The sequence below is a fragment of the Tyto alba genome, unplaced genomic scaffold (assembly GCF_018691265.1).
Source record: "Tyto alba isolate M040663 unplaced genomic scaffold, T.alba_DEE_v4.0 Super-Scaffold_32, whole genome shotgun sequence".
In the NCBI taxonomy this organism is placed as follows: Eukaryota; Metazoa; Chordata; class Aves; order Strigiformes; family Tytonidae; genus Tyto; species Tyto alba.
Window position 1 is genome coordinate 1742624 of NW_024881307.1, and position 26775 is coordinate 1769398.

The following is a 26775-nucleotide window of genomic DNA, read 5'->3' on the forward strand; positions in this document are numbered from 1 at the left end:
AGGATGCTGTGCCGCCCTGCGCTTGCTTTATTGTCACACCGTGTGCCCTTCCCTCAGGGAACAGCCCCACTTTTGGTGCTGAGGACGTGGTGAACCCTAAGCCTGTGGCAGGACCTTCCCCCCAACAGTACCCCTGAGCTTTGGAGTAGCCTCCAAACCCTGCAGGATCCTCCAGTACCCCCTATGTCTATAGGGACCATTCCCTGTCCCCTTCAAATAGGGATCAGGGTAAGTATGGGGGTTGTCAGTCAGCTGTGGCTATTTTGTACTGTCTGGCTGTGATTGCAGGGAGGCTGCATATTAATCAGTTGCTGGATTGGAAATTCAGAAAAACAAAGAAATTATCACTCAGTATAAATGGTTTCAGGCAATCAGTAACCTGAACAGGGTTTCTTCTTGGCTGACTGGAATATCTGGATCAAATGAAATCTGGCTTGGGTTTTAGTGTTACTGAAAAAGCAGGAGGAGGACAGTTGAGGAATGACCTTCAAGGGGACTTCAAAAGGCAAAGGTTTCTCAGACCCCCCAAATCAAAGCCTCCTGTTCCAAAACCGTCTAAAACTGGCTGTTAGTTTTTCTGAAGGCTGTTTTTCAAAGCTGATCAAGTTAAGGTTTCCTCTGTGTGTGTGTGTGGGGGGGACTGTGGCACCTATGGTGACAAGTGCTGATGCAGCTGGTTGCTTTTCCCTGCTTGTGGCAGGGATGTGTTTGTGGAAGGGCCTCATGGAGACCTCCAGTAAGTCAGGAGAAACTGAAGTTCAGCCTCAGAAACTGAGGTTCTTCCTGACCCCAGGAGGAGAGGAATATGCTTCCATCCCTGACAACTGCTTAAAATGCTATGGAAATCTCTACTGCATGCAAGATGGAGCTGCAGCCTGAAAAGCTCTGCTTCAGAAAGGTTTTTTTGTTGGAAGTATTTTAAAGAAAAATAAAGGAGGGGCAGGCATTCTTCCTTCTCTGCTACCCACTGCTTGTGGGCCTGAAAGGGAAAAGGGCTTAAATGTTGGCTCCCCAGGGCCAGATCTGAGCAGTCTGCAGTGGGGAGGAAGGCTTGGGGTGAATGGAACAGGTTATAAACAACTGCATGTCAGTGGCCTGCATTTTAATTAATTCCACTTGATTTGAGAGGTCAGTTCGCCCCAGCTTTAATTAGTGCTGCCTTTTGCATTGCACGCAGGGAGATGGGGCAATTTCCCCCCTCCGTTCACACCCATCAGCTACAAAGAGGCAGCTCAGCTTCAGCTGAGATACCGTGTGCTCTGCAGAGTGACAGGGAGGAGAGGAGGGTGTTCTGGCTCCTCTGCTTTCCCGAGCAGCTTGGGATGTTGCTGGAAGGAGGCTGGATGGAGGCTTCACAATGGTAGCAGAGGGTGAAATCTTTATTAAAAGATCTTCAGGAGCTTGAGAGGAATGCCTTTGACTCCTGACTTTCAAGTTTGCTTGCATTACAAATGGCTGCAAACTGACCCATTTTATGTCTCAATTTTTGTTCTTCAGAAATATTCATCAGAAATGTCAAGTGTTACTGAATCTTTAGCGCTTAGCAGACATCAGGTGTCTATAAACAGGAGAACCTGTGGGTACCCATTCTGAGTACACTGTTGATTGCTCTTTGATGTTTTCCTTTACGACCCAATAAAGGCTTTCTGTTTAAATTAAAAAATGCCAACAACCCTGAAAATTTTGCATGGAAAACTGCCGTTGGAGGAGGTAGGTCACTGCAACCACCTTTTGATCCAGAGGCTTTGCTATCGCCAAGGCCGGGTCAGTGTTGGCTGTGTGGTGCTGCACACAATATTAACATCACACCCAGGTGGGATTTTGGGGGGAGAGTTGGGCATGCCTGGCAATTATAAGCTGTGAGGGGGGTACAAAAAGCCAGCCAAATTCAGAGCAGAGCCCAGCTGGGGTTTGTGGTTTCTCACTTGCAACCTCCTGACTGTTTTCCTCCCAGCCTCTCCATCGGGAAGGCTGTATGGGGTGATGTGGGGTGAGGCAGGGTGAGTCTCAGCTCTGCAGAGCTGGAGGTGCTGCCCTAGATGTTTTGGGGCTGTGTGAAGAGCAGCGTCAGGCCTGGCACACCTTTCTGAAGCAAGGAAAGAGCACAGCCTTTGTCCCCAGCCCCATCCTGCCTCACCTTAGAGTAGGAGGCTCCATTGATGACTTCTCCTTTCCTCATCCAGATGATGGAGGCTGCTGGCTTGGCGTTGTCTGCGTGGCAGGTCAAGTTGAGGGGGTCTCCTGCTCTCAGGCTGATGATGGGCCCCCCCATAATGACAGGATCATCTGGAGGAACTGCAAGGAAACAGCACAGAGGAGACAGGGTCATTTGCTAGCATTAACCCAACCTTCCTGGAGTTACCTGTGGGGATCTGGGCTGCCAGGACTGGACTGTGACCTCTCAAACCTCCACAGCTGGCTTTGATGTGGCTGTGGCAGCATGTAACTTCATCTCACCACATCATGGCCAGCTTGCCTTTTGCTGCTCATGTGAAAGCTGTGCCCCAGATTTGAACTACAGTTGGAGAAACTGGCTGAAGTTTTAGAGGGGAAGTGCACCAGGTGGCTGCATGAGCTTTGCAGTAATATGAAGGATCAAGCCTGTGGTAGAGAAATCCCCCAAGGGCTACTAAATACTCAGAAACACCTCTGGCCCATGATGTCCCTGAGCTGCAAACTGGGAGGACGGTGAGTTTTTGAAAGAAATACCCCTGCTTGCTGGTCCTGCTCTTCTATTCCTCCCCGGGCAACCGTAACTGGCTGCTGTTGGACACAAGAGATGGGGCTTGAAGGGGCTTTGGTCTGACCCCTGTGCCTCTGGCTGCAAATTAGAAGGTAGACGAGGGCAATTTGGAGGAGAAGGGCAGGGGGGCTGGATCTGGATGGTTACCTGTTGCACTGGGGGGAGGGGGAACGGCTTCTTATGGGCATCAGGAGTGTGGTTTCCAGACGCCTGCCTTTGAAGAGGGCTCCCTTGCCAGCCCTCCGTGACAGAGGGATGGAGGAACCCCTGAGCACTCCCTTGCTCTGCTTTGATTTCTGTGTTGCTCTCACTCCTCGCCTGCACTGCCGCCTCGCCGCACAAAAGGCTGTGAAACTCCTCTCATTCGGTCAGACTCCCTCTTGCCACGGTGAGTCTTTTAAGCGTCTCCCTCTGTGAAAGCAGATTTCGCTGGGGGTGTCAAGGAGACATTTAAGATCTGAACCTTCCTTTGAAGCCACCTCAGCCTGACAGCCTGTGTGAGGCTGCATCCTCATTACAGGACGTGGCTTTGCTGGTATCACACAGCCCCTGGGCATCTGTTTCTTGTGTTGGGAAGCACTTCGTGCCAGAGACAAGGAGGGATGCAGACAGGGGAGCAGATGAGGGGTGAGCATGGTCTCCTCTTTTGTGACTAGCTCTTGAAGCCTGGCATCTCTGAACACTCCCAGCATGGTACGAGATGGGAAATTCAGCTGGAGTGAGAGGTTGTCCTTTCATCCTGCAGAGAGGACTTTTCATCTCCGCTACCCTGTCTAGCCAAGACCTGCTCTGAAGGTGGAGAGGTCTGTACAGCTTCCAGTCTAGCTCTTCCCAACCAGATCCTTTGGGAAACCAAACGCTGCTCTTGCTACAGATAGATGTGTTGCCCATCCATCTCAGGAGCTCTTGGGGCCCCTGCAGCACTGGGAAGCCAGCAGAAATGTAGAGGACACAGTGGAAGGCATCTCCGTTGCAACCCCTCTTGCCCGAGCAGAAGATCTCATGCTAGCAAAGGACGGAGGAAGAAACTGCTGCTTCACACCTAGCTCAGAAGCAGGTGGCAAAAGCCTCCTACCCCTCAGCATCCTTACTGAGGGGATGCAGCTGGGGGAAACCTGCCAGTTTTCCACCAAAGTGGAGCTGCTTTTGTGAGTCAGTGCTCGTTCCCCCTCCCCAAGCTGGCTGGCACCAGGCTGAGCCGTGCAAAGCGAACGTCAAAGTTGGCCAAAGCCCTCTCTGAAATCCCCCAGTACGCCTCCGCTTCTGCTCCTGAGCTGTCCCAGTGTTTTAGCTGGCTGAGAAATATTTAAAAACTCCTCACTGGCTCCTCCAGCGCTGGACTGAAATCAGGAGATGGAAAGGGATTATGTTCTCTGACAATTCAAAGGTGGCTGCTTGCATCGGCACAGGATTTGTAGGCAAGGCAGATGTGCTGGTTGCACACAACACTGGTCACATACACATCTGCCAAACGCTGTGAGTAATGGGATTTTTCAGCTCAGTGGGTGGAACCCTGAGACTGGGGGGAAAAAAGCTTTTCAACATGGATCCAAAATGTACATTTTTTTCAGGCTACAAGAGTGAAAAAAATGTGAAAATCTGTGGTTTGGGTTAGTTGAAATGCATCAGCCTCTGAAATATGAAAATATGGAAAATTCTGCTTCATTTTGATGCTATTTAACTATTAAAGAACTATTTATTTTCACTTTTTAAAAACACCCTTTCATTGGATGAATTTATACTGTTTTTTTTTTTTAAAAAAAAAACCAGAAACTTTTCAATAGTTTTTCCCCCTCACTGAAGCTATTAATTGAATTTGACCTCAGCTTGTAAAATATTGGAAATTCATCTTGTGGAGCAGGGAAAAAAACAACCCACAAGCCTTTCTCTGAAGAGCATCTTAGAATTAAATGAAGGGACTTTTGCAGTGAGATATTTAATATTCCTGACTGATGTCCTGTAAATGACTGGTCCCACTGGCTGACATCTGAAGAGTTTTTTTTTGCAGTCCCTCAAAGCAATCCAGCCTGTCCCCTTAGCTGCCCATGAAACCTAGGGGACATCACGGGACAGGGGACCACCCAATGCAGACAAACGTGGAACCACTTGTCTTCCCTGTGCCAGAAAACTTTGCTTTCTAACCTACTGTTTTGCTCCTGTTTCTCTCTATTGGAATAGCAGCAAGACTTGGGGAGCTGCTTAAGGAGATGAGAAGAAAAGAGAATGGATCCTGATTATGTCTTCCCGAGTAAGTGGTTATCATCCCTGAGTTATTCACGTAGCCATGAATTATTGATGGTCTCCAGGCTCACTAGCCAGGGGATCTGGTCGGGGAGGAGAGGATCTGATGAATAGGAATCAGCAATGTCTCTCAACAGCTCTAACTTCTGCAGAATGAAGGATGGATGTATTCCTTCCCCACACAGACTCCAGCCTGGGAGAGGAGGAGGAAGAGAAAAAGGTAACAAGGGGAGAAGAAAGAAGGGAAAGCAAGAACCCAGTAGCACAGAGCCACGATCCATTATTCATTCACTGTGCTCCCAGGATTGGCTATTATTATAAGGCACCGCTACAGAATCCGGTCTCCTAATTTTTAATCACGTAGACGTAGAAGTGCTAGCCTTTCTGATTAATACAGGGATATAAATAGGAATAATTGTTTGGGGTTGCAGGGCGGGGAGAGGTTTATTCCTGACAGCAAGGAAAATGGAGTTAACCTTTACATGCCTGGCAAGTTTAAAAAGAATGAAAGAGAAGGGACCCACGATGGCTCAAGCCCACAAGAGTAGGAACACGCCAGAGAGATGGATGACATGCAGCTGCTTACGGGTTGAGAGACCAGACAGACTATCCCCAAACGAACAGTGCACGGAGACCTTCTGGGATGGGAGGTGAAACACCCCAGCAGAAGGTCCCCTGTTCCTCACAGTGCACCCAGGACCTCAGCTGGAGACCTTTTCCTTCACTGCAAACAAAAGAAACAATGACAAGCTTCTCCCCATCAAACCCCTGATTTTCTGCCAAAACACAGGGCTTGCTGAATGTTTTTAAACCAGCCTTGGACAGGCATTAATCTGTTCTCCATAGCTGTGGGCTGCTTGGACAAGTAAGGCCAGCTTGGGGTCTCTGTTCCTTGCCCTTTGGAGTGCTTTGGGAAAAGCACATTTTACAGCACACTGGCATAAAGAAATACAAACAAATGAGTGTTGCTCTTGGGCTGTGCATTCAGCAACTTCTTAAATTAGTTGGCTAGTTAGAGGCTTTCCTTCATACAGTCCCACCCTGCAAGACTTAACTGTATGATTAATCAGTGAGACCGGGCAGAATTATTCGGCGCTCAACTAACACCCCAGGCTAAGACTGCAGCTTTGGCTGAGAAATAACATAGATGTCTCTAAATGCTCCCAGCAGCTGGACAGTGTTGTGGTGAGCAGACAGAGCCTCAATTATTAGCAATATTTACTGAGATAACAGGATCCTCCAGGCAGGAGTGAGCTCCTCGAAATGGAGAAAGCAAAAAGCCCTCCAGCCACTATTTCCTAATTAATGCTCACTGCATTTTTTTTTTTTTTTTTTTCTCTGTTGATGTGGCTGGTACCTCCTTGCTGTTGGGTTTGTGTAACCAGCCTCCTCTTCTGGGGACAGTGTTAACAGATTCAAGCCCCGAATGCTCTCGGGTGGGGAAGGGCCACCCAGCTGTTGGGCTGGAGAGGCAGATGCTGAACAGCCCCCGAGGATTGCTCTGAGCCACGTATCTGCAAGGCATGTTCTGCTGAGGTGAGACTCTGCACAAGTGTCCCCGAGGAACAGGATCCCCTGGGTAAGGCACTGCTGATGCATTGCTCATCTTCTCTCTGGGTTTTGTGGCACTCGGGGCTCTGGCTTCATCTTACACGGGTGTTGAGCAAACAGTGACCAGAAGGTGCTCCTGGTGATGGCAAATGGTTGGGAGGTGTTTCCTAGCCCCAAAGCCGGGTCTAAGCATAGACCAAAAGCACCCCCAGCTCTCTGCAGTGGTTTGCTAGCAGTACTAGCTGCACCAGCCACCTTCCAGCAAGACAGCTCTCTGCAAATACGAGGCCCTGTGGAGACGATGAAGCCAAGCTGAACAAGGCTATGTTTGCTCCTGTGTTTTGTCTCTGCAGTAAGGAAAGCACAGGGAGCCCCAGGGAGACAGCTTGGAGGGATTCAGCTGACCCTCTCAAGCAGCGAGGACGGATCTGGAAGCTTTGCTCTGGCGCGGCGAAGCGTTTTTGTATTCAGCCACTGCATCGTAGGCTTGTCAGAGAGGCATGTTTGCCTCTTGTAGACAAGTCAAGCTTATGAGGGCATCATAGTACACTTGCTCTGGGTGACTGTACCCAGGAGCTGCCCTGACCCGCGTACAGCTCTTTGCTGTGTGGAAGTTTCTGCAATACAAACCCTGCAAACGGTGCTTGCCTTTGCAAAATCCAATCTCTGCTCCACGCTGGGGCAACCTGAGTCCAGGTTTGCTGGCTGGCAAGGTGCTTGTGAAGGAAGCAGGATTCAACCTGCAGCCTCCGAGGTCTCCTTACCTCCCCAGGAAGATCCTGTCCTGCTCCAAAAAGGAGCAGGCACTTGCCCTCTGCAAGGGGCTAATGTAGGAAGACTGGTGGGGTGTAACTGTGACAATAAGCTTGGTGTTAATGATGTTCAGCAAAATGATGAGTTAATTAGCTGCTGTATCATTTCTGTGTTCCACTTGGGACTGGCAGATCCTCTTCTCTGCTTGGTAACTGCAGGGAACTGCCTTCTCTTTGCGGCCAATGTCTGCTTTCCACACCAGCTTTGGGGGTGTTTTGCAGAGGCCAGTGGCGTTGCTCTGCAAGACGCTCTTGGAGGAATTTGGCCACACTCCTGGATGTTGAACTCAATTTGGGATAGGCATGGAGAAGGGCTGGGGAGCTGATCAAAGGGGAAAAAAGCAGCTTTCCTACTGGGTGAGATCAGAAGAGATTTCCTTGTTTAATTTGGGAAAATGAAGGCTGGGAGACCCACAGCTGGTTGTAGCGAAAGAACTGGGGGAAGGTCGGGAGAAGACAAGGGAAAAATCAGCAAGATTTGGACACTGGGGAAGAAAGAAGGTTCTCTGTTCCATTGGGTATCTAGGATAGCTTCCCAAGAGGATGAAGAGGGGCTAGAAAACAAAACTGCTTTTAGGATGGAGCTTGGTACACTGGATAAGAGAATCCCCTTACAGGGACTGTGTTTCTGGCACTAGTTTTCTACCAGACTGCCTAGGGTCTCACTGTATGATCAAGCCTGAAGGCTACAGATTGTGAGGGCCTAAACCAACTGCAGAGCAGCTTACAGCTACATCAGTGTTTAGCTTTTCTTTATCAGGACTTTACACATTTAGGATTCAGATTTCCAGCAGTTCTTCAGAGCTGGGAAGGATATAAACAGGCTCTTAGGTTTTGTCCAACACTTTATAGGCTGAGATTTTGCTGTGCCTGAGTGCTGTCACAAGTTATGTTTTTCAGGGCAGCCCTAACTGGAGATTTATGACAAGTCTGTGGGGCTTGGTGACCTGTGCTCTGGAGGAAACCTAATTCTGGCCTGCGATTGCATGTTCCCTTCAACCACCTTGACATGCATCTGTTCTACCTCTCCCCTTCCTGATGCGGTAAGGATTGCAGTCCCTCTTCAGATGAGGAGCTTTGGCAGGTAAGGAAAAAGGGACAATACAGAGCACGTGGTCCAGAGCCTGCAAATGTGGTCAGTCGGAGGGCTGAGAGTCCTGACTCCAACTGGTAATATTCTCCCCTCCAAGCATGACTGACCAGATTTTTCTTTGCATCCTGCATCTGAAACCTGGAGACGATTTCTGGCTGCAGGCTGCTCAGCTGGATGAGGCTCAGCTCTTCGGCAAGGAAAACAATCAGCAAAGCTGCTCGTGTCCTCCTTCCCTACACACAAACTCAAAAAATTCTGCAAAATTCAGCCTGAACAAAATCCAGTCTGTGTTGTGTGCTGTCGATTTACAGAGGCCACGCTGGCTGCGGTGCCAGCTCTGGCACCGCTTCAAAAAGCGTACAGCCCCCTCCGTGTGCTGCCAGCCCCCGGCCCTTCTGACACTGCCGTGGGACGGGAGGTTTGGGGGATGCCCGCACGACTGGCTCCCCTCCTGCGCCTCTCCCATGCCAAGCCCTGGCAGGGTCACCCACCCTGGGAAGGGCGGCAATGGGACGGGGCTCCCCTACGGTCCGTGCAATCCAGACAAGCCTTAACAAACAGCCCCAGGGTCCTTGCTCGGCTCGAGGTGGAGAGCAAAAGGAGGATGTCATGTCTAGAGGTCCCCCGTTGCCCCTCTGCGCCCAGCCTGATGCTGCTGGAGCTCTGCAGCCTCGTTCTTCTCGCTGACCCGCGGGAGCCGAGCCTGGACAGCCTGAAAAATGCCGGGCAGCTGCGGGTGCCCTCGGAAAAGCGCCTGGCTGCTGCCGAGTGAAGGAGGAGAGGAAACAGATGCAGGCGAACAGCACAGCCTGGGGAAAACGCGCTAAAAAATAAATCAAAAGAAACAAGGGGAGCAGGGAGAAAAACAGTGATGAAAGTTTAAATAGCGCATCTCTTTTTCGGTCCTATTTGTCTTGTGGCACTTCGGGGGGTGTGTGTCTGGGTGGGTTGCCAGCAGTGATGCCTCCTCTCCATCCCGAGCCAGGGAGGGTGGCAGCTCAGCACCTAATGCCACCTGCATCCCTGTTTCCCTCCTGTCCGTCCGTCCCTGCAGCTGAACGTGATGCGTGGACCTTCCTCACGTGAAGAAGCTCACGGGAAACGAACTGCTGTTATTTCCTAAAACCTTTTTTGTTTTTTCCTTCACCCCCCTCTTTAACGATTTATCTCTGTTTACATCCAGCCACTGAAAATCCCACGTGTTCTAGATTTCTTTGGGTCAGCAGGCTGGATTTCTCCAGTGGAATAGTGTCCTGCTGGAGAATGCAGATGCCTCAAACCCCAAAAAACTTTGCAGAGATGGTTTCATTTAATTGCAGCAAAGCTCAGCCAGCTCAGCTCTGCTTTCCCACTCCTTGCCCAGGAGGGGCTGATCTTCCCCCACCAAATTGCTCTCCAGGTCATGTGGAAGACTATCACTGTAATACTGTTTGCTTTTTCAAGCTGATGGGGGGGGGGTTGGTCTCACATTCTTTCCTATAAAGTTTTTTTTTTTATTTTCATGTTGGATTGGATTAAACCACATTTCAAAGTTTTGACATCCTTTGTGAGACCTGGCTCTGGGCAGCATCCATTTTTTGGAGAAAACACGAACAGATCTGATACGGGATAAGTGAGCATTTGTATTCTACTGAAAAGCCTTTCATGGGAGGGAAAAAAAAAAAAAAGTTTTGGCAAACACTCCCAAGCTTTAATAAACAGCCAGATGCTGTGCATGCACACAGACAGGTAGCTGGCCAGGTATTGATTGTTTACTTGAAATACTCTCTCTGCAAAGAGTAAGAAACTTAAGATTTCCCCCTCCAGTCGAAAAGGAAATACAACCCCAGCAAATATATTGCTTTTGCCAGGTCCTCATTTAATTCTCCCAATCAAGTAGGTGTTTGGATGGATCATGTCAACAGCTACTGCCAAGCCCCAATTTGGGTCCTGAAGTCTTTAGAGGGAGGTGTTTTGCTTTGCTCGTGTCTATGATAAGTTGCCCTGGCTCTCCTTAAACTGAAGGGTATTGCTGATGATTAAGGAGAGAGGCGGGTGTGTGACCCACGGCAATCGTGAGTAATGGCTCCAATTCTGGCTGTCAGTGGATGGAGGAAGGTCGGGGTAAAGCTTCCCAGATGTGTCAGGAGAGACAGGATAGGAAGGGAGGAAAAATTATCTGCCCAACTGGCCTTGCGACCACTGTACTAACATTCACACAGGGAACTAACTGTGCGTGTATCAAAGAGGGGAAACTGAGGCACAAACAGGCTATGTGGGCTGCTTAACTGGAACTGTAAATCCCAGGCTTTCCCAGCTGGATCAGCCCCTTGTCCCTGCTCCTGGCCCCCAGGCTCTTTGGAGGGAGGGCTTGTCAGTCAGCAGGCACGGAGAAGGAGCAGGGACCCGGAGGGGTCAAGTCTCCAAGCCCAGGGGCACCAGGGAAGAGCCGTACTGCGGAAGGGTCCTCCAAGCACATCCCTGCAGCCACAAACCACCTCAGATACCTGCCCACAAACAGAAATACAAAGGGCTAAAGCAAAAGACTGCGAAAGGACCTGGTGGTACAGCCTGTCTCCTGTTTCCCCTCAACTGCAGGACGTGCCTGAACCTTCTCCTGGAAGGGGGGGATAGGCAGGGAAATTATTATCTCCCCAATGTAGGCCAGCACCCCCTGCCTCCTCCTCCTCCCCTTGTGTGCACGGCTCCTGGGTGCAGACTGACAGATCAGAGAACGCAGGCGAAAAATGGAATTCATTATTTTTCCCGTATGTCAGATATTTTCAAATTGTTTTTTAAAAAAAAAGAAGAGGATTATTACTGTTCATTAAAAAAAAAAAAAAAAAAAAAAAGAAAAGAAAGAAAAAAGGGAAGAAAATATGCTCTGGAGCAAACCCCATGAGCTGGCCCCCTCCTTCAGCCAGCTGCTGCTGGTGGGAGCTGCTCTTAGATCTCATCTTCTGCAGGATGGGATGGGAGAAATTCTGCCTTCTCCAGCGAGGTTCAAAGGCCCGAGACTCATCCGAGCGCCCTCGGAGCTGCGTGGCCCGCTTCTCACCCACACGTGGGGTGCCTGCCTGTTACCGAGAGCAGGTCTCATCTGCAGAGCGCCGGGTCCCTGCCGTGCTCTGCGCAAATCTACGGCGCCCAAGCAAATTGGAAATAAATGCCCGCTGGGTGCTTGCCCTGGTGTGCTCCCTGGGCACGTGTCCCCAGTGTGCCTGGGTGCTGTTGGTCCTGCAGAAACCAGGAGGTGCCCCAAAAATTCTGTGATGCAGAGCACAGGTGGAAGAAACGGGAGATTGAGACTCCTTCGCTAAGATTAGGGGCTTGATTATCTGGATTCATCCTGGGGCTGCAAATGCCTTGATTGCCATTAGCCAACAACTCTTCTGTTAATTAGCCACAGGTCTGTACTGTCCTAAAGTGCTGAGCCCTTATAGGGACAGGAGACCCAACACAGCTGAAACCTGTATTTCCCTTCAGGTGGGCTTTGCTGGGAGCCTGGAGCACCAGCAAAGCCACAAATGTTTAAGGTAATGAGCTGAAAGGGGAAGGACTCATCCCTCTCCCCTGCTAGAGAGCGGGGTGGGCATCACCTCCCACTGCTCAGCACCAGGAAAAACTCCCCATCTCAGCCCGACGGCGGGTGGGAGATCCCCTGGGGATGGGCACAGCCCTTCCCCACTCCCTGCAAGGTGAGGACAGCAAGGGGAGCTTTGGTTTTTGAGCCTTGCTGCATCTCCAGCCTCAGACCTCCGGGCTCCTGCCCGGTTCCCAGCTCAGTAGCTAATTTTCACTCTCGTGGCAGGGGCTCTCTGCCCTCCCCTCTCCGGGTGGCATTTCTCAGCCCTGCCCAGCTGGTACCTGGCTTGAGCTGGCCGAGCTGGCCCTGGATGACAGAGAGGAGCCCTGCCTGCTCCCACCGACGCCAGGCACTCTGTCATTTGATTGAGAAACCACAGGCTTGCCTTGTCAGGCCTAGACTGCAATATGAAGAAGTTTTTTTCTACGTTGGGTCTGGGAGGATCGATTTTTTTTTTTTTTACTTTTTTTAAAGGTGAAAGGATGCTTTTTCTTTTTTTTTTGTCCTCTTAAAGCCCACAGCTTTATCACATGCTCCCCTTTAAACCATGCCCACCCCCCAAAGCAGCTGGCTATTACTGCTTTTCTCAGCTCCAGCCCAGGGCTGGAGGAGGAGGCAGAAAGCCTGGGGCTGGCTGCCAGGACTTGTCACCAAGGAAGCTGGGAACAGGAATGGGATGAGAAAAGACAAGACTTCAGGCCAGGCTGGGAAAAAAGAAACCCCTGGCACTGCCCGTGCCTAGGATGAGAGCTGTTGCTGCCGTTTCACGGACGCGTGACGCCTGTTCATTTGTTCCTGGGGGTTCTCTCTCCCCGCGGGTCCCGGCTGTTTGCACAGCAAGCGAATCAAACCGAGGGGAAGGATGAAGACGTTTCACCCCCATTAACTTTGGGTGACTAGGAAGGGTGGCGTGCAGGATTTTAGGCTGTTGCCTGGGCTGAGAAGGCAGCGCTGCCCACGCTGATCTCCATGGACGTGTTGGGTTCGACCCAACAGCCGCCAGGAAATCTCCTATCTCACCTCTGCAGCTTGGGCAGCGATGACAAGAAGATTGAGAGAAGCTCAGTTGACTCAACCACCTCTGTTTGGGCACAGATAACTTGCTCCCAAGCGCGGAGCACCTGGCTTCAGCACAGATTGAGTTTGGAGGGATGGAGAGGCTTCCAGGACCTCAAAGCACGGCTGCCTGTGATGGAGACGGGCTCACGTGGGGTCAGATGAGGATGCGGGGTGTTGCCTTTAGCTCATCTCTACGCTGTGGCTGGTGGAAACGAAGCACAGCCATGTCTGATCTATTCCTTTCCAGCACCTATCAGCCCGGGCCAAGGCAATACTCCTGTTTGCAGGTCAGCAGTTGAAAGTCCTTGGAGATCCCTCCTTCCTAGGTGGGAACGGGCTGCGCATCGCCTTGAGCGATGCTCTTTCCAGCCTCTGTCGGGGGAGATTCCTGCTCAGATCCCTGGCTGTGCTGCTGCTGAGGAATCCAGGGCAGCGCACGCCAGGGAGACCCACTGGGGAGATGGAAATACGGCGCTTAACAGTTGCCCTGTGGTAGCACTGAGACAAGGACGGCGCACGCAGGGGTAAGCTGGGAGCGGAGAGCTTTGATCTGGGTACCAGCCGAACCCTCCTGGGTGTAAGACACCATCAGAAATAGTAAACGAAGGCCGCACGAAGGGATTAATCCCCTGCCATGTCCCAGATCTGTCAGCGCTATTCTTCACTGCCATCTCCCCGGTACCGCGGCCGTGCAACGCAGCTGGACTCAAAACCACTGTGGCATCCAGCACGGGGGCTCTAGTCTGTTAGGAAACACTTCTTGCCTGACGTGCCTGGCCCAAGGCTCTTAGGCAGCCTCTCGCACCCCAAATTCTCCCACTGCTTTGCCGGAGAAGGTCCTAACCCCACTCCTACCTGCAGGACAGCAGGGCTCCCGTGGTGTGGCACACCATGCTAACCAGCTGCGAAGTCAGCCCCGTGGCAGATTTCCTGGCGCAAAAGTGCAACCGCAGCCAGACACTCTGCTCCAGCAAACCAGAAACATCCCCCCCTCGGCTATGTTTTAAGTCCTGTGCATTTAAAAATCAAGCAAGCTGACCCACTGATGATGTTATCTAGACGACGGGTCCCACGAATGCCAGGGACTTGTGTCCCGAAGTTGCAGAGGTCACGGGCTCCGCAGACCTTCCTTAACAAGGGTGGAGCAAATCATTACGGATGAATCTGGGAACCCTCAGAAGGGGGTTTGATCAATGTGCCGCAATGCCTTATCTCTGACACTGGCTGGGGCCAGATGTTCTGAAGGAGACCAAACCCAGCCCTTCCAGGAGGGAGCACGGTCAATCACAATGTTCCCAGCATTGACACACGTCTGGGTTCGGTCTGCACAGCTCCATTGCACGCCCTGTGGAAAAGGTTCAGCCTTGCAGGCGCAAACTTTGAACGCCCTTGTCTGCCCTCCCGTCCTGTAGCTTTTTGTGAGATCATTCATCCTTGCCTAAACCATTAGCAGATCCCCTTTTTAAGATAAATTACCCAAATCTGGGAATGTCTCTTCAGAGGGAATTCCACCCCCCCCCCCGGCTGCTGTTCACTCCCAGGTCCCCTCTTTGAAGGCATCCCCACAGAGCCAGAGCCATTAATACAGCGTGCCCTGATAGCCTGCAAATTGCATAGTAATAGAAAAAATCGGGATGCAATGGCAGGAGTCCTTCCTGGTGCCTGCTTAAAGCCATGACACAAGCCTCCTGAGAACAGTGCCTTTGGTTTTGCTATGTCTTGGTGTTTTTGCAAGGGTTTTTCTCTGAGAGGAGCACACAGCTACAGGTGTCACCCCGCCCTTAGGGATGGGGATGCCTCTCTACAGCACCTGGCAAGACGATGGGTAGGTTCCCTGGACTTCAGCCCTCTAAAAATGGTGACAACCTTAACAGAAACGGTTGGGTTTGTGGGAGAAGACCAGATGAAAGGAAGACAGTGAAGAGAAAAGAGATTGGAGAGCATGGGAAGAAAGAGCTCACAAAACAAGTTGAGCTAAAGCAACGGCAGAGGGGAGTAGAGTTGAGCTGACTGCATCTTCCCTGCATCACCCAGTCTCCTCCTAGCCTGTCCCGCAGGCCAGACCCTGACACGCACGGAAGAAAACGGTACGTTATGGTTCCCTACCACCCCCTGATTAATTGATTTTGAAAGATGCTTTGCTTTATGAGCAGTTTACAGCTCAGCAACTGTTAATAGTAAAAGAGTGAGATGCAGGAGGTGCTCATAGGCTCATTGGGGTGAGGATGTGTAATTCGTTAGGTACCAGAGCCCACTGCTTGCTGCAGGACATGGTGTTTCTTTGCCGTTACTCTTGGAGAAGTACTACCTACAGCTGCTCCAAAATCTGCTCCAAAATGTTGGTTTTTTCTTTTTTCTAAATAGGATATTGATTTTTTTTTCCTTTTTTTTTTTTTTTTTTTTTTTTTTTTTCCCTGACTGATGGAGTGTTTCAGAGAAATGTCTGCTTCGGTGGAATTTTATTCTTTTTTAATTAAGGAATCAATAGCAAAAAAGGCAACAGCATGTCAACAGGGGAAACATTTTGGTCAGGGACTCCTGTTCCTCTTGGAGGGTGAGGGTAATGGTGCATCTGAGCAGGTTCAGCATGACCTGGGAAACGAGGTGAGGAAAGAACAGGGGAGCGAGCACAAGGTGTCTGAGTGACGACTCCTGGGATTTACTGTGACAGAAATAGTTGCATTTCATTCTGATTTGTTGGTTAATTTTATTTTATTTCATTTCTCGCAGTTCTAGATATTCTCCCTCCATCTCACATCTCTGAAACGTTATGGGCTGAAAAGCAGCAACTCCCCTAAGTCTGTTCTCCTCCCTAGACTGGAGACGTGACTACTTATCCCCCGATGAAGCGATGCAGCCAGGACATCTCAACTCCCACCATACCCGGTATCTTCTCACCAAGCCTGTGCTTGGTTTGATCACGGGGCCGAGCAGAAATGACCCCTGTCAGTCACAGCAAAAAAGTCTCAGAGGACACAGAACAAGCTGTGAGGCGATGCTATTTTTGTTAATGGCATATCAGCTTTTCATTCCTTTGGGGGGAGAACTGTTTTGAGGGGCTCTGTCAGGCCTTTCACATTATTCCCACTGTCCAAAAACACCGCGTGTGTGACGAGCTCTCACTCGGTTTGACCCACAAATGGATCCCAAAGGCATTAATAAAAGTATATAACAAAGCCATACAATAACCCCCCTAAATGCTAACAGAAAAATAAACACAACCATCGGACCCCTGGCCCACAGCCCCACGGCAATGCTCACAGGATGCTACAGCCCCCCGACTCTGAGATGGCTTTCATGACACGGCCAAAGACAGCGCGAGCTGCTGTAGGTGCTGCCTGGCCATCTTTGGCCACAGCTATTTTTTTTTCTGGTGGCAGAGGCTGCCCAGCGCAGAGCCGGAGGGGCCGGGATGTGTCCCTGGACCCCTGGCAGGCGGACATCCCCGGTGCCCTCCACTCCCGCGGGCCGGGACACGAGCTGTCCCATTAAAGCGAGGAGGGCTTGGACCCTTAAATGGGAGATCACTTGAAATGCTCGGCGTGTCCCACCAGCCCCAACCCTCTCACGGCCAGACACATGCCGAGGGGTGCCGGGAGCCCCCGCGTTACACCGCAACAGCTCTTGCGCGGCAGAAGATGGATTTCCGCGGCAGGGTGTACGGACAGAGATGCTACCGGCATTACCAAAAGCATCCATCAAAGTCCCCCTCCTGCCTTCTGAGGTTTTAATCACTCGGGTCCCAGCTGCCGCTGGATGAGAGAGTGATAAGAAAGCACAAAGTCAGTTTGTCCGTGGGGACGTGGCGGGGAAGGCGCGGAGGGTTTTGGTGCGGTGGCTGCTCGGCGGCTGACGGGGGAAGGCGGCAGAGGAGCTCAGGCTGTGCTGGATGGGAAGGGGATGTGTCTCGGGAATTTAGGCCAGCTTTGTTAAACCAGAAGTGCTGAGTTAGCACAAAAGGGGATGTCTGGAAGGTGTCAAAACAGACACTTGGGGTTTTCCCATGCCTAACCTTTCATTTTGGAAAGGTTCACGTGTGAATGATTTCAGGAACACAAATCACTCTCGCTGCCCTTTCCCAGCTGAAGCGCTTTGCCAGCTTTGACTCACACAACAAATAACTCCTGGTGAACTTAGCAGCAGTGGAAAAAAAGTCACCCAGCTTTGTACCCAAAGAGGGCTGTGCTGGAAAGCCACTGGCTACATCACTTTATGAGCTCTCATTTTGAGACTAGCTGTGCCTTAACGAGCTGCGAGACGAGCAGGGCATGTTGGCCCCGAGGTGGCAGGTTAAATGGTGAAGAACAAGCAAGAAGAGGCAGAAAGCTGGGAAAAGAGGGACCCAAATGGTTGCTGGTGGGGAAACCAGCTGGGAATGGTGGGGTGATGGCTGGGGAGGGATGCCAAGCTCCTTCTTTTCTCCCCACTCATCCCCGTACCACCACACGGCTGCCAAGCAGGTGGTTCCCAGCCCCATCCCCGAACCCCCTCCGTTACTAATGACAGCCCGATGGTGCAATTTAGCAAGCTTAATAATTAACTGAAAAAAAATCGTGAGCTTCAAAAGCTGGGAGGCCGCTCAGAGGTGAATGAGGGAGGGATGGGGAGGGAAGCGATGGCGGGAGCCAAGTACTACCTGTTGCAAAGAGGGGAGACCCAAAGCCTGGCTTGTCCCCATGAGACCAGCCTGCCCGGGCAGCAGCAGATTTAGGGGCAGCATCCCTCTGCAGCCCCGCAGATGCTGGCAGGGGCTCCACGCAAATGCCCAAGGAGCAACCTGGCAGAACTGACAGGCAGAGCTTCCTTCTGCCCAGGCTGCTCCCATGGACCCGGCAGCGTCTCGCCGCTCAGAGCTGGCTTCTCAGCAAAGTTTCCTCCCTTGCTTTCAAAGAGCTGGAGACGGGGATGGCACATGGGGGGAACTCCCAGCCCCCGGGTACTTGCCAATCATCCCTGAGACACTCCAGCTAATTATTTTTATCCCTTGCAAATCGTGTGGCATACAGGAGGTGCAGAAAATAGGACATTCTCAGCGTCTCTCTGTCTCTGGCGTAGGCTAATGGTGCCTGTAAATTGCCGCTCCATGTCAGGGGATCACCATTCCTAATGAGGCTGAGTGTCGGAGAGGCTGAGATTTCTGTACGCGCTTCTTCCTCCCATGCTTTGCTCCAGTGAGGATTTGGGGGTGTTTTTTCCACTGAGCGAGGATTTTTCTTCCCCTCCTGCTCATCCTCATCCCATTACTGGCTCGCAGGACTCCGGTAGAAGGGAGGCAGGGATCTCCATGAATAGGAGATGTATGTGCCATTGCCTTTTTGGCCTGCAGACCACCGTAACAGCCTGAAAAGTAGCCCAGGCAGAAGCAAATGATAGTTTTGGCTCTGCAGAGCACATATACATGTTATGCAGGAAAAAAAATTGTTGTCTCTCTCTCCTGCATTGCCTAGGGAAGCGGAAAGCGGTGAGGACCAGGAGATGCGTTTGTGCTTTCCCCGAGCTCGTACCTCCCACGCTGAAGGTCTTTGGTCCCAACGGCTGGGAATGGCACAAAGTCCTTCAGGAGGTGGAGGGCTGCTGAGCAAACGATGCTGGTGACGGAGGGTTTGCCCGAGCTGGGGGTGGGAGCGAGCTGCAGGTGCTCTCTTTGCACAGGGAGCCTCCTGAGCTTGCAACGCGGGCCGAGACTACGGCGTTGCATGATCTAGACGGAGGACGGTGGTCACAGACCCAGGGGTGCAACAGCAACGCCCGAGCACGTGAGAGTCTGTGAGAGCTGTGTCTGCACATGGAGGAATTCGGGTGGCAAGGGAGAGGAGAAAGCCCCCGTCTTTTCCATCTGGTGTCAAACAAACCAGCTCTGCTTGTGAATATCTTCAAGCCACTCCAGGCAGCGACAAAAGTGTTAGTTTGTTGTTTACCCACTCAGAGAGGAGATAAGGTCAGGAAAGCGCAGTTGGCTTACTGCAATCCTAGAGGGGAAGGTGAAGCTAAATCTGGCAGATGAATTACTCACTATTGACTGTTCTCCTTCTCGATTATTACTGCATTTCACGAGAAACCTCCAAAACGCACACAAAAATTTCCACCCAGGCCAAAACGATGCTCTCTCACAGGTCCCGCTGCTGCCTCGCCAGTGTGCAGGAGCTGCTGCGAGTCCTTTTGCAGAGCCTGAACCAGGGCAGAGCTGCTCCTAAGACCTGGCAGAGACAACCTCCTGGAGAAGACTTGTGAATGTCAGCCGCTGCCATCAAGCCGATGAGACAGGTAGGAAATCTGCAAGCGGGGATGCCGGGACTCAGCCCAGACTGCCTCGTCCCAGCTGGATGCAAAATACCATTTACATTAGGTTAAAATCTTGAGTAAATTGAAATCAAAGGAACATCTGCTGCTTTTTTCATTAAGCTTGTGTTGACACCAGAGGAGGGAGACCACGGAAGGACGGATGGAAAGGAAGGGGCTGCGGCGGGGAAGGTGGCTTGACTCACCACCGGCTCTTGAGTTGCCTGTGAGCAGGAGCTCTGTGCTGGTCCCAGGCTGGTGGCACCTGGAGGGCTCTGGCCATTGTGGTTTGGGCAAAACGACCTTGGACAAGGAGCTCCCTCCACCTTGAGCTCTGCTTCCCACCCCAGAGAGGGGTCAGTGCAGCTACCCTCCTGACAAGCCATCCCCTTCCCAGAAATGGGGTCCAGGGCATTGCCAGAAGATGTCCCAGAGGTCTTGGATTGCTTTTGAGAGAGGAAACGCCTTGCTTGGCTTCTGCAGGGTGGAAGGGATGGGCAGCAAACATCTGCCAGCTAACTCAGCGCTACCATAGCAGCTGTAGTGTGCTTGTCGCATCATTTCTCACTTTTCTGACAGCCCAGATCCTAAATCCTTTCGAAGAGAGGAGGAGCAGAGCCTTTCATCACAGAAAAACCAACACATTTCTAGCGCTCGGTACTGCAAAGCTTCAGAACATGACCCTGGGATGCTCCACCAATAACAGAGGCAAAGCATTTTTATTTTCACTAGAAATTCCCTCACTTCTTCGTGCAGTCTCAAGGCTTTGGGGACCTGACATCTGATTCTGGAGTGCCTTTTGTGCGCCGCAGCTGTTTCTAAGGCTCCTTGTGACAGCATTCATCCTGGTGTCTTGAAGCAGCAGGTTCACAAACAAACCCTAGCCTCAAATAAAAAGGGGTACACACATCTGCGAGCAGCCATACTCGTGTCAGAGCTTGTTTGGGGGATTGTTTATGACCAAAAAAAAAAAACCCCAAAGCACTGAGGAGCTTTTCATTTTGGGCTGTCCAGCTCTAGCGTCCCCACTGCAGTCACTGATGTGAGGCTGCCTGCACGGTCCCTGCATCTGCTCAGCCTGCTGTCCCTACCGCGTCACCGCCCAGGCACTGCCCCACGGCACGTGCCGCAGGCCCGGCTGCCCCACCGCTGGCCACTGCACCCCATCTGCAGCCGCACGAGCGAGGAAAAAACTAAGCTGCGTGGGAAATTTCGGACTGACACTGTTTTTTTGGGGGGAGCACAACTCCGGGAGGAGCCATGGGCAGGACTGTGCTCCAAGTTCAGATGAGGAAGGCTGTCCTGCGAGAGCAGGGAGATGATGGACTCGTGGTCGCTGTCTCAAGTCACCAACATATCTGGGCCACGCTGAGGGTGCCACTTTTACCTGCTAGAGACATACTGGCTAGTGCCAGATGCCATCTTAGCCCTGATGGTGGTCACTACACCCCAGCCCTCCAGGGCCAAAACAATCACCGTGCCAGCTAACAGCACAGAAAACACAAGAGCATCCTTCCAAGCCTCTGGCTTTCCTCCACACACACACGAGTTGCCCCCACAGGGTCCCTCCCACTGGCAAGCTGTCTGGCAGCCCCTCCCAGCATCGCCCTGTGTTTTTTCCCAGGCCGTGGCTCACCCCTGGCCACGCAGGATCCTGCCAGCCCCTCTCCAGGGGCACTCGCACGAGTTGATTAGGACCACAGCGTTGATACAGGGCCTAGATAGGAACAGGGGATGTAAGGGTTAATGTGGGAATAGCAAGAAGGGGATGAGGAGGGAAATAGTCGAGATAAGAGTTTGCCTAGCTTGTACGAGGTGTTTGTGTTGCTCGACCACTATCTCCTGTTTAAGTAAAAAGCCTCCTCCACCCCTGAGTAAGTGAAGATGTTTGTGTTGATGGACCACTATCTCCTGTTTAAGTAAAAAGCCTCCTCCACCCCTGAGTAAGTGAAGATTACCCCACAGCGGCACAAACCTGCTCTGCGGGTCCAGGGGGGTGACAGAGACTGCGCAGACTCAACTGGGAGGAGACCATGGAAATGCTAATTTTAATACGAAGCGGGGATAGGTGATGCATATGTATAGGCGTATTGCGAAATATTATGAATATGTAATCATTTGCTCTATAAATCTAAGGCAACGGTGCCACATGGTAGCACATATTTGGAGGAGTGATCCCCTATGTGCCCAGCGCTGAATAAGCATACCTACTTTACAATCTATCAGATTGTGGAGTCTGTTTTCCGCACGTCAGCGTGACATCGTGATTTGCCGCCCCCACCTCACCCGAGTCAGTAATTGGCTTGTAATTATTTCTCCAGCGATTTCACCTCCAACTTAATCGTGGTCTCGCATCCCCAGAGAGAAAGGGACCGGTGTACCCTGACCGCTCCTTGCTGTCCCCATTTGTTCCAAAGAACTGGCTGAGCCTCAGGGAACTCTGTGGGGATGCCCGGTGCTGCGAGCATCGTAGCAAAGCCAGGGATTAATACACCGATTCCTCTGTCCTCCTTTGCTCTGTTCTTGCAGTCTCGCTGAACCGTACGTGTTACAGGCCCAAGCAGAAAGCAATTAGGGCTGACAATGCACTACAAAGACCAGCTGGAGACCCTAACCAGGAGCAGGGTGTGCAGCAACGTGGAGAGGTCAGGAGAGCGGCGAAAGGAGCAGGAATACGTTAAGAAAACATATGACTCATTACAATGGAGAAAAGGATGCTGCTGCTTCTGCCCTGGGCTTATTTTTTTACCAATTCAATTAACTCTCTGTTGTGCTGCACTAATGCAAAGGCAGGCTGAGGAACAGGGCAGGGAGAAAACCTCACACAGGGGTTCAGCTCTGCTGTGCCTGATGAGGGTTTGATTTCTCCTCTTTTAGACCTTCCATGGTGCCCGGGATGGTACAGACTGGTTTAGAAACCTGGCTTGAGATGGCCTCCTCTTCCCAACAACCCCCTGCATGCTTTTTGCAAATAAACCCCGCCACCAGTTGCCAGTTTCCAAAAGTGATCTGGCATGAAAAAATGGTCCCCAAAGCAAAAAGCATTGTTAATTTTCCCCTTCACTGCACTAAGGCTGCTGGAGGAATGAGGCAGGACTCCAGAAAGATGGCCCAGCCCAGCCCGGGTGATGTAGCTGGCTAACTCTCAGCTCTTGTGAATATTCAGGTGTGACGTGAATAGCAAACACTCTCTTTCCTTCTCTGATCCCCCAGGGTAAGCCCTGCAGGATGAAAACTCTCCCAACACGACCATTGCCAGCCCCATCTCCCAAGAACTGGAGCCATGGGAAGGGAAAAGCTTGGGGTGTAGGGACGGGAGCAACACAACACCCTTCGAGGGTGGTTCTGCCCTTCCCACCTCTCTATCTCGGTACCTTTACCTCCACCCTGGCACCTACTGAGGGATCCCACGTGCCACCACGGGGCAAAGCGACCTGCACCACCAGCACCAGCCAACTGGGAATTAAAGTTCAAACTGGAGCTGCCAGGATGGAGGTTCAGCCTGCGGGCACTGCCTAGGTAGCATTAAACCAGAACTAAGGTGGAGCTCCTGGATTAGGGGAAAACTCAGGAGATGCTAAATATACAATAAGGGACCCAACGTTTGATCCGGAGGATTAGGGATGAGGCAATCGAGTAAAGGTGGAGAAGTTGGTGTGTCTGTAATAAGATGCAATTTGCAAAGTCTGTCAAATTAATGAATTTTAACTGCAAGGATAATTTATCCAAAGGCTTAGGGCAGAGGCTATATTATTTATTAGCTCCACCATCCTCTGCTACACTATTATTTAGGATGATTCAGCCTTGTACTCGGGAGAAGCAAAGCAACAGTCCACGTAACCCACCCCACACTGTCCCAGCCAAAAGTGTGTCTGCACCAGCTACCTTCTGGATACCTACAGACAGAGTCAACCCTCCCAGAAATCACACTCCGTTCACCAATAATTCAGTTTGCGCTGAAAAAAAAAGAAAAAAAAAAAACAAAACAAACCCAAACCTCAAACCAAATGATGATTATTTTGTTTGGCCCATTGCTATTAAAAAAAAAAAAACCAAAACAAAACAAATTCCTTGTTGCATGATTCCTCCTAACGCTGAGCACCAGCCTTCACTTTGGACTTATTAAGGCGCGCCTTAAGTGCAAGCGAGTGTTGGGTTTAGGATCACCGGGGGAAATCCACCCCTCTTGCTATTGCTCTGAGAAAACCCATGCCCGGAGCAGGAAGCGTGCGATGAGCGCTTTGAGCCGGCGTTCAGCGCAGCAGAGCCTCGCAGGCAGAGCCTTTAGCAAGCTTATTAAAGCTGGGGGTGGCTGCAAACGCCGGCGGTTTGGGTCTTGCCCTGTAGTTTTGTGGCTCGGCATTGTAAGAGCAGGAGGAGGCGGATGAGCGTGAGGGAGATGTGAATGCAGATTTCACGCAGAGGCAAACCAGAGAAATGGGTTGTTGCCGCTTGCTGTATCTTTTTGCCCAGTCAAGTACTGCAATCAACACAGAGCGTCATGAACGAGCCCAGAGGCAGAAAAGAAAGGGAAGCAGATGAAAAAAAAACCTGGTATTCTTAATTTACTCCAGTTAATTTTAGCCTAATTTGATCACAATGTTCTTCTGTAAATATCGGCCCTTCTTTAATAAGTCAGCATTAGCCACGGAGGCTGCAATTGCAATGTAATCACCCGGTGTATCATAAAAGACTTTCTCTGTTAATTGTTAGGAGGAACTGGAGCTATTCTGCGGCAGGTATGGGATTGCAAAGAGAGATAATTATAACCAGATCTAATTAGTAATTATAACAGACCTCTCTTAGAAATTGTTTTTTACTTAAATATGCCCCCACTTCTTCTAAACAGACGCCGGTGCTGCTGTCGGGGGGGACGCTGGGTCGCGGGGCCAGGACAAGGTGTGGGTGCCCAGCCTGGCACCCGGAGTTGTGGCTCCTCGCTCCGGTCTGGGATTTCTAAGCCAGGGAAAGGAGCGGGGGGAAAAAAAAAAAAAAACCAATGCGGTGAGGCAGAGCTGAGACAGGAGAGGGTGCTCTCGCTGCAGCAATGGAGGCGTGGAGGGAAGCGGGGTGCCCCGGAGCCAGAGGGATTTGCAGGGTTTGGGGTCCTGCTGCCTCCACCCACGTCCCCAGGGATGCTCCCCCTCCCGGGGTTTGCAACGGCACCAAAAATCCGAAAAGGTTTAGAGGAGATGGGAAGAGAAGGAGACAGGCTACACGGAAAGCTGGGAGACGGGTGGTAATGGCTCTGGTTTAATTTTTCCGTGGTGTTAACGGACACAAACCCCCCCCAACACCTCTCCTGTGATACAGCTCCTGCCTCCAGGAGAGAGCCCGGGGCTCCCCATCACCGAGACACACTGCAGCACGTCGTGGGAGACGTCTAAATCCTGGGAGGCTAATGGGGACACGCACACCCAGGGTGGCAATTTTCAAGGCAGGTGGGCTTGAAAGAAACAGTTTCATCCCAGTGCAGCTCTTTCCCTAATCAGTCTTTTTTTTTTCAGTTCAGCTGCAGCCAAATCCCTCATTCTGAAAGGGAAACTTTTCAAACCTCTGCAATTTTACTCTTCCATCCTTCTTGCTGCCTTTGCACCAGTCAAAGGTACCTTTGAACAGCAGTAGGAAGCGAAGTACCTCCCAGTCCTGCCTGGGGAGCTGAGACAGAAAGCCACCGAGCCAGAAAATGGAGCAGCCTGATCCGAGGAGCCTGTGCACAAAAATCCTTGTTCCAGACCTAACTGGAGGTGTCCTGAGCCTGTAATCCCTCTTCCAGCTCTCCCAGAGGCATCACCCAGAGCAGCGGGTGCTCTCTGTCCTCCCCACCCCGTCGTGGACATCCCCGTGCTGCCTGTTGAGGACTGAAGCACCCAAAGTGCTTCAGCTCAAGCAGAGATGCGCAGCTTGAGCTTTGCAGCACGGTCGGGAGTGACTTTGCTGCAGATCTGCCCGCATCTTTTTCGGTGCAACCTCAAAAACGAAGCAGAAAAGCACTGACAAGCGGGCAACCTTAGTGATGGAGGAGTGGGAGATGTCTTAACACGGTCCTTTCTGTGAAGGCAGGGCTGAGAGGAGCTAGGAGTAATTAAACACAGATAGCTGAAAGATGGACTGGATGGCCTAAAATGATATAATCTCTGACATCTAGGCTCTAATTATTGGGCTGCACTGATTCTGACCCATATTAGCCTAAACTGATGCGTTATTTTTTAATCTAGTTATTTCCTCCCAAGTAGAGCCGTCTCCGGGGGGGCTCGCTTGGGCAGCAGAGTTAGCTCACAGCTGGGTACGGTCTAACTAGGCCAGCACTGCAGGACTTCTTCATGATTTTTTTTTTTTTTTTATTCTGCACGTCTCAGTATCATTCCCGGCAGGGAACACCCGCAGACAGAAACGTGTGCGTGGCAACACGTGGGTGTGGGTGTGTGGTGGTGGGGGGGAAACCACCGCGTTGAGGAGCGAGAGGCAGCAGGATGTCACCAGGGCGGGGGCAAGGCCAAAGGGATGCGACACTGGGACCAGGCTGGGACCAAGCTCTGGACTTGCAGCTAAAGGGAGACAAGGATGGAGACGCGTGCGCTCCTCGGAGGAAGGTGGAGGCTCTGCAGGGACCCAGGGAGGGGTGAGTGAAGGACAGATGGTTGGTAAGGTCTAGGGTTGCTACTCCAAGCAGCGTAGATGCCCGTTTTCTTCGCCCAGAGTGCTGTCCCAAAGAGAGCAAGCCCACCCGGAGCACATCACCGCGACTCAGCCGCCGGCCCCGGGTGGGGAAACACCCGCCACCGCATCCCGCCGCGTGGCTGCCACGGTTCCCACCTCTCTAATCAGGGCTTCTCACTCCGAGACAGCGCTGACCTCGCTACCTGCCAGTTCCAGGCTCCTCTACGGCAAAGTAATTCAATTAAGTCCTGGTTCACAGAGAGTGCTAAAAAAGAAAGGGGGGGAGGGCCAAAAAAAAAAAAAAAAAAAAAAAAAGCGCCCAACAACAACAACAAAAACCGCCCTTGTGAGAATAATTTTCTTCTATGGATTTTTAAGACCAGCGGCTGGAGAATCACTTTCTCGTTTTTGTGCTGTCTCTCCAGTCAATAAATAAGAGGGAAATAAAGGATTTCAGAGAAAATAGAATGCAGTCAAAAGGTAAATTGTGGTCTTAAAAGCCCCTAAGAGACTGTCACAGACTTTGAAATGTTTCCTAGTTTGAGACCATTTCTTCCTGACTACATGGTTTCCGCTCCTCAATTTGCATCTCTGGGAGGTAATCTTTAAAACTGATTTTCCCCTGGTTGCATTTCATCGGCAAAGAAACTAAACAGGCTGCTGCATTACAGTAATAACATCAACATTTCAGCCACCTTCGCCTTAATTATTTCTCTGTCTTGCCAACAGAACCAGTTAAACGAGATTTATATTTGGGTGGGGAGGAGGGGGG

At 51.3% G+C, this 26775-nt stretch overlaps 1 protein-coding gene across 4 annotated transcripts in view; it reads right to left on the minus strand.

Moving 5' to 3' along the window:
- KIRREL3 (kirre like nephrin family adhesion molecule 3) overlaps positions 1–26775 on the minus strand; it is a 334179-nt gene that overhangs the window by 53156 nt on the left and 254248 nt on the right. For all 4 annotated transcript variants that reach the window (XM_042800434.1, XM_042800433.1, XM_042800432.1 and 1 more), the window contains one exon: positions 2138–2295. In XM_042800434.1, coding sequence (XP_042656368.1) covers positions 2138–2295 — 158 coding nt within the window. The remainder of the gene's footprint in view (positions 1–2137; positions 2296–26775) is intronic.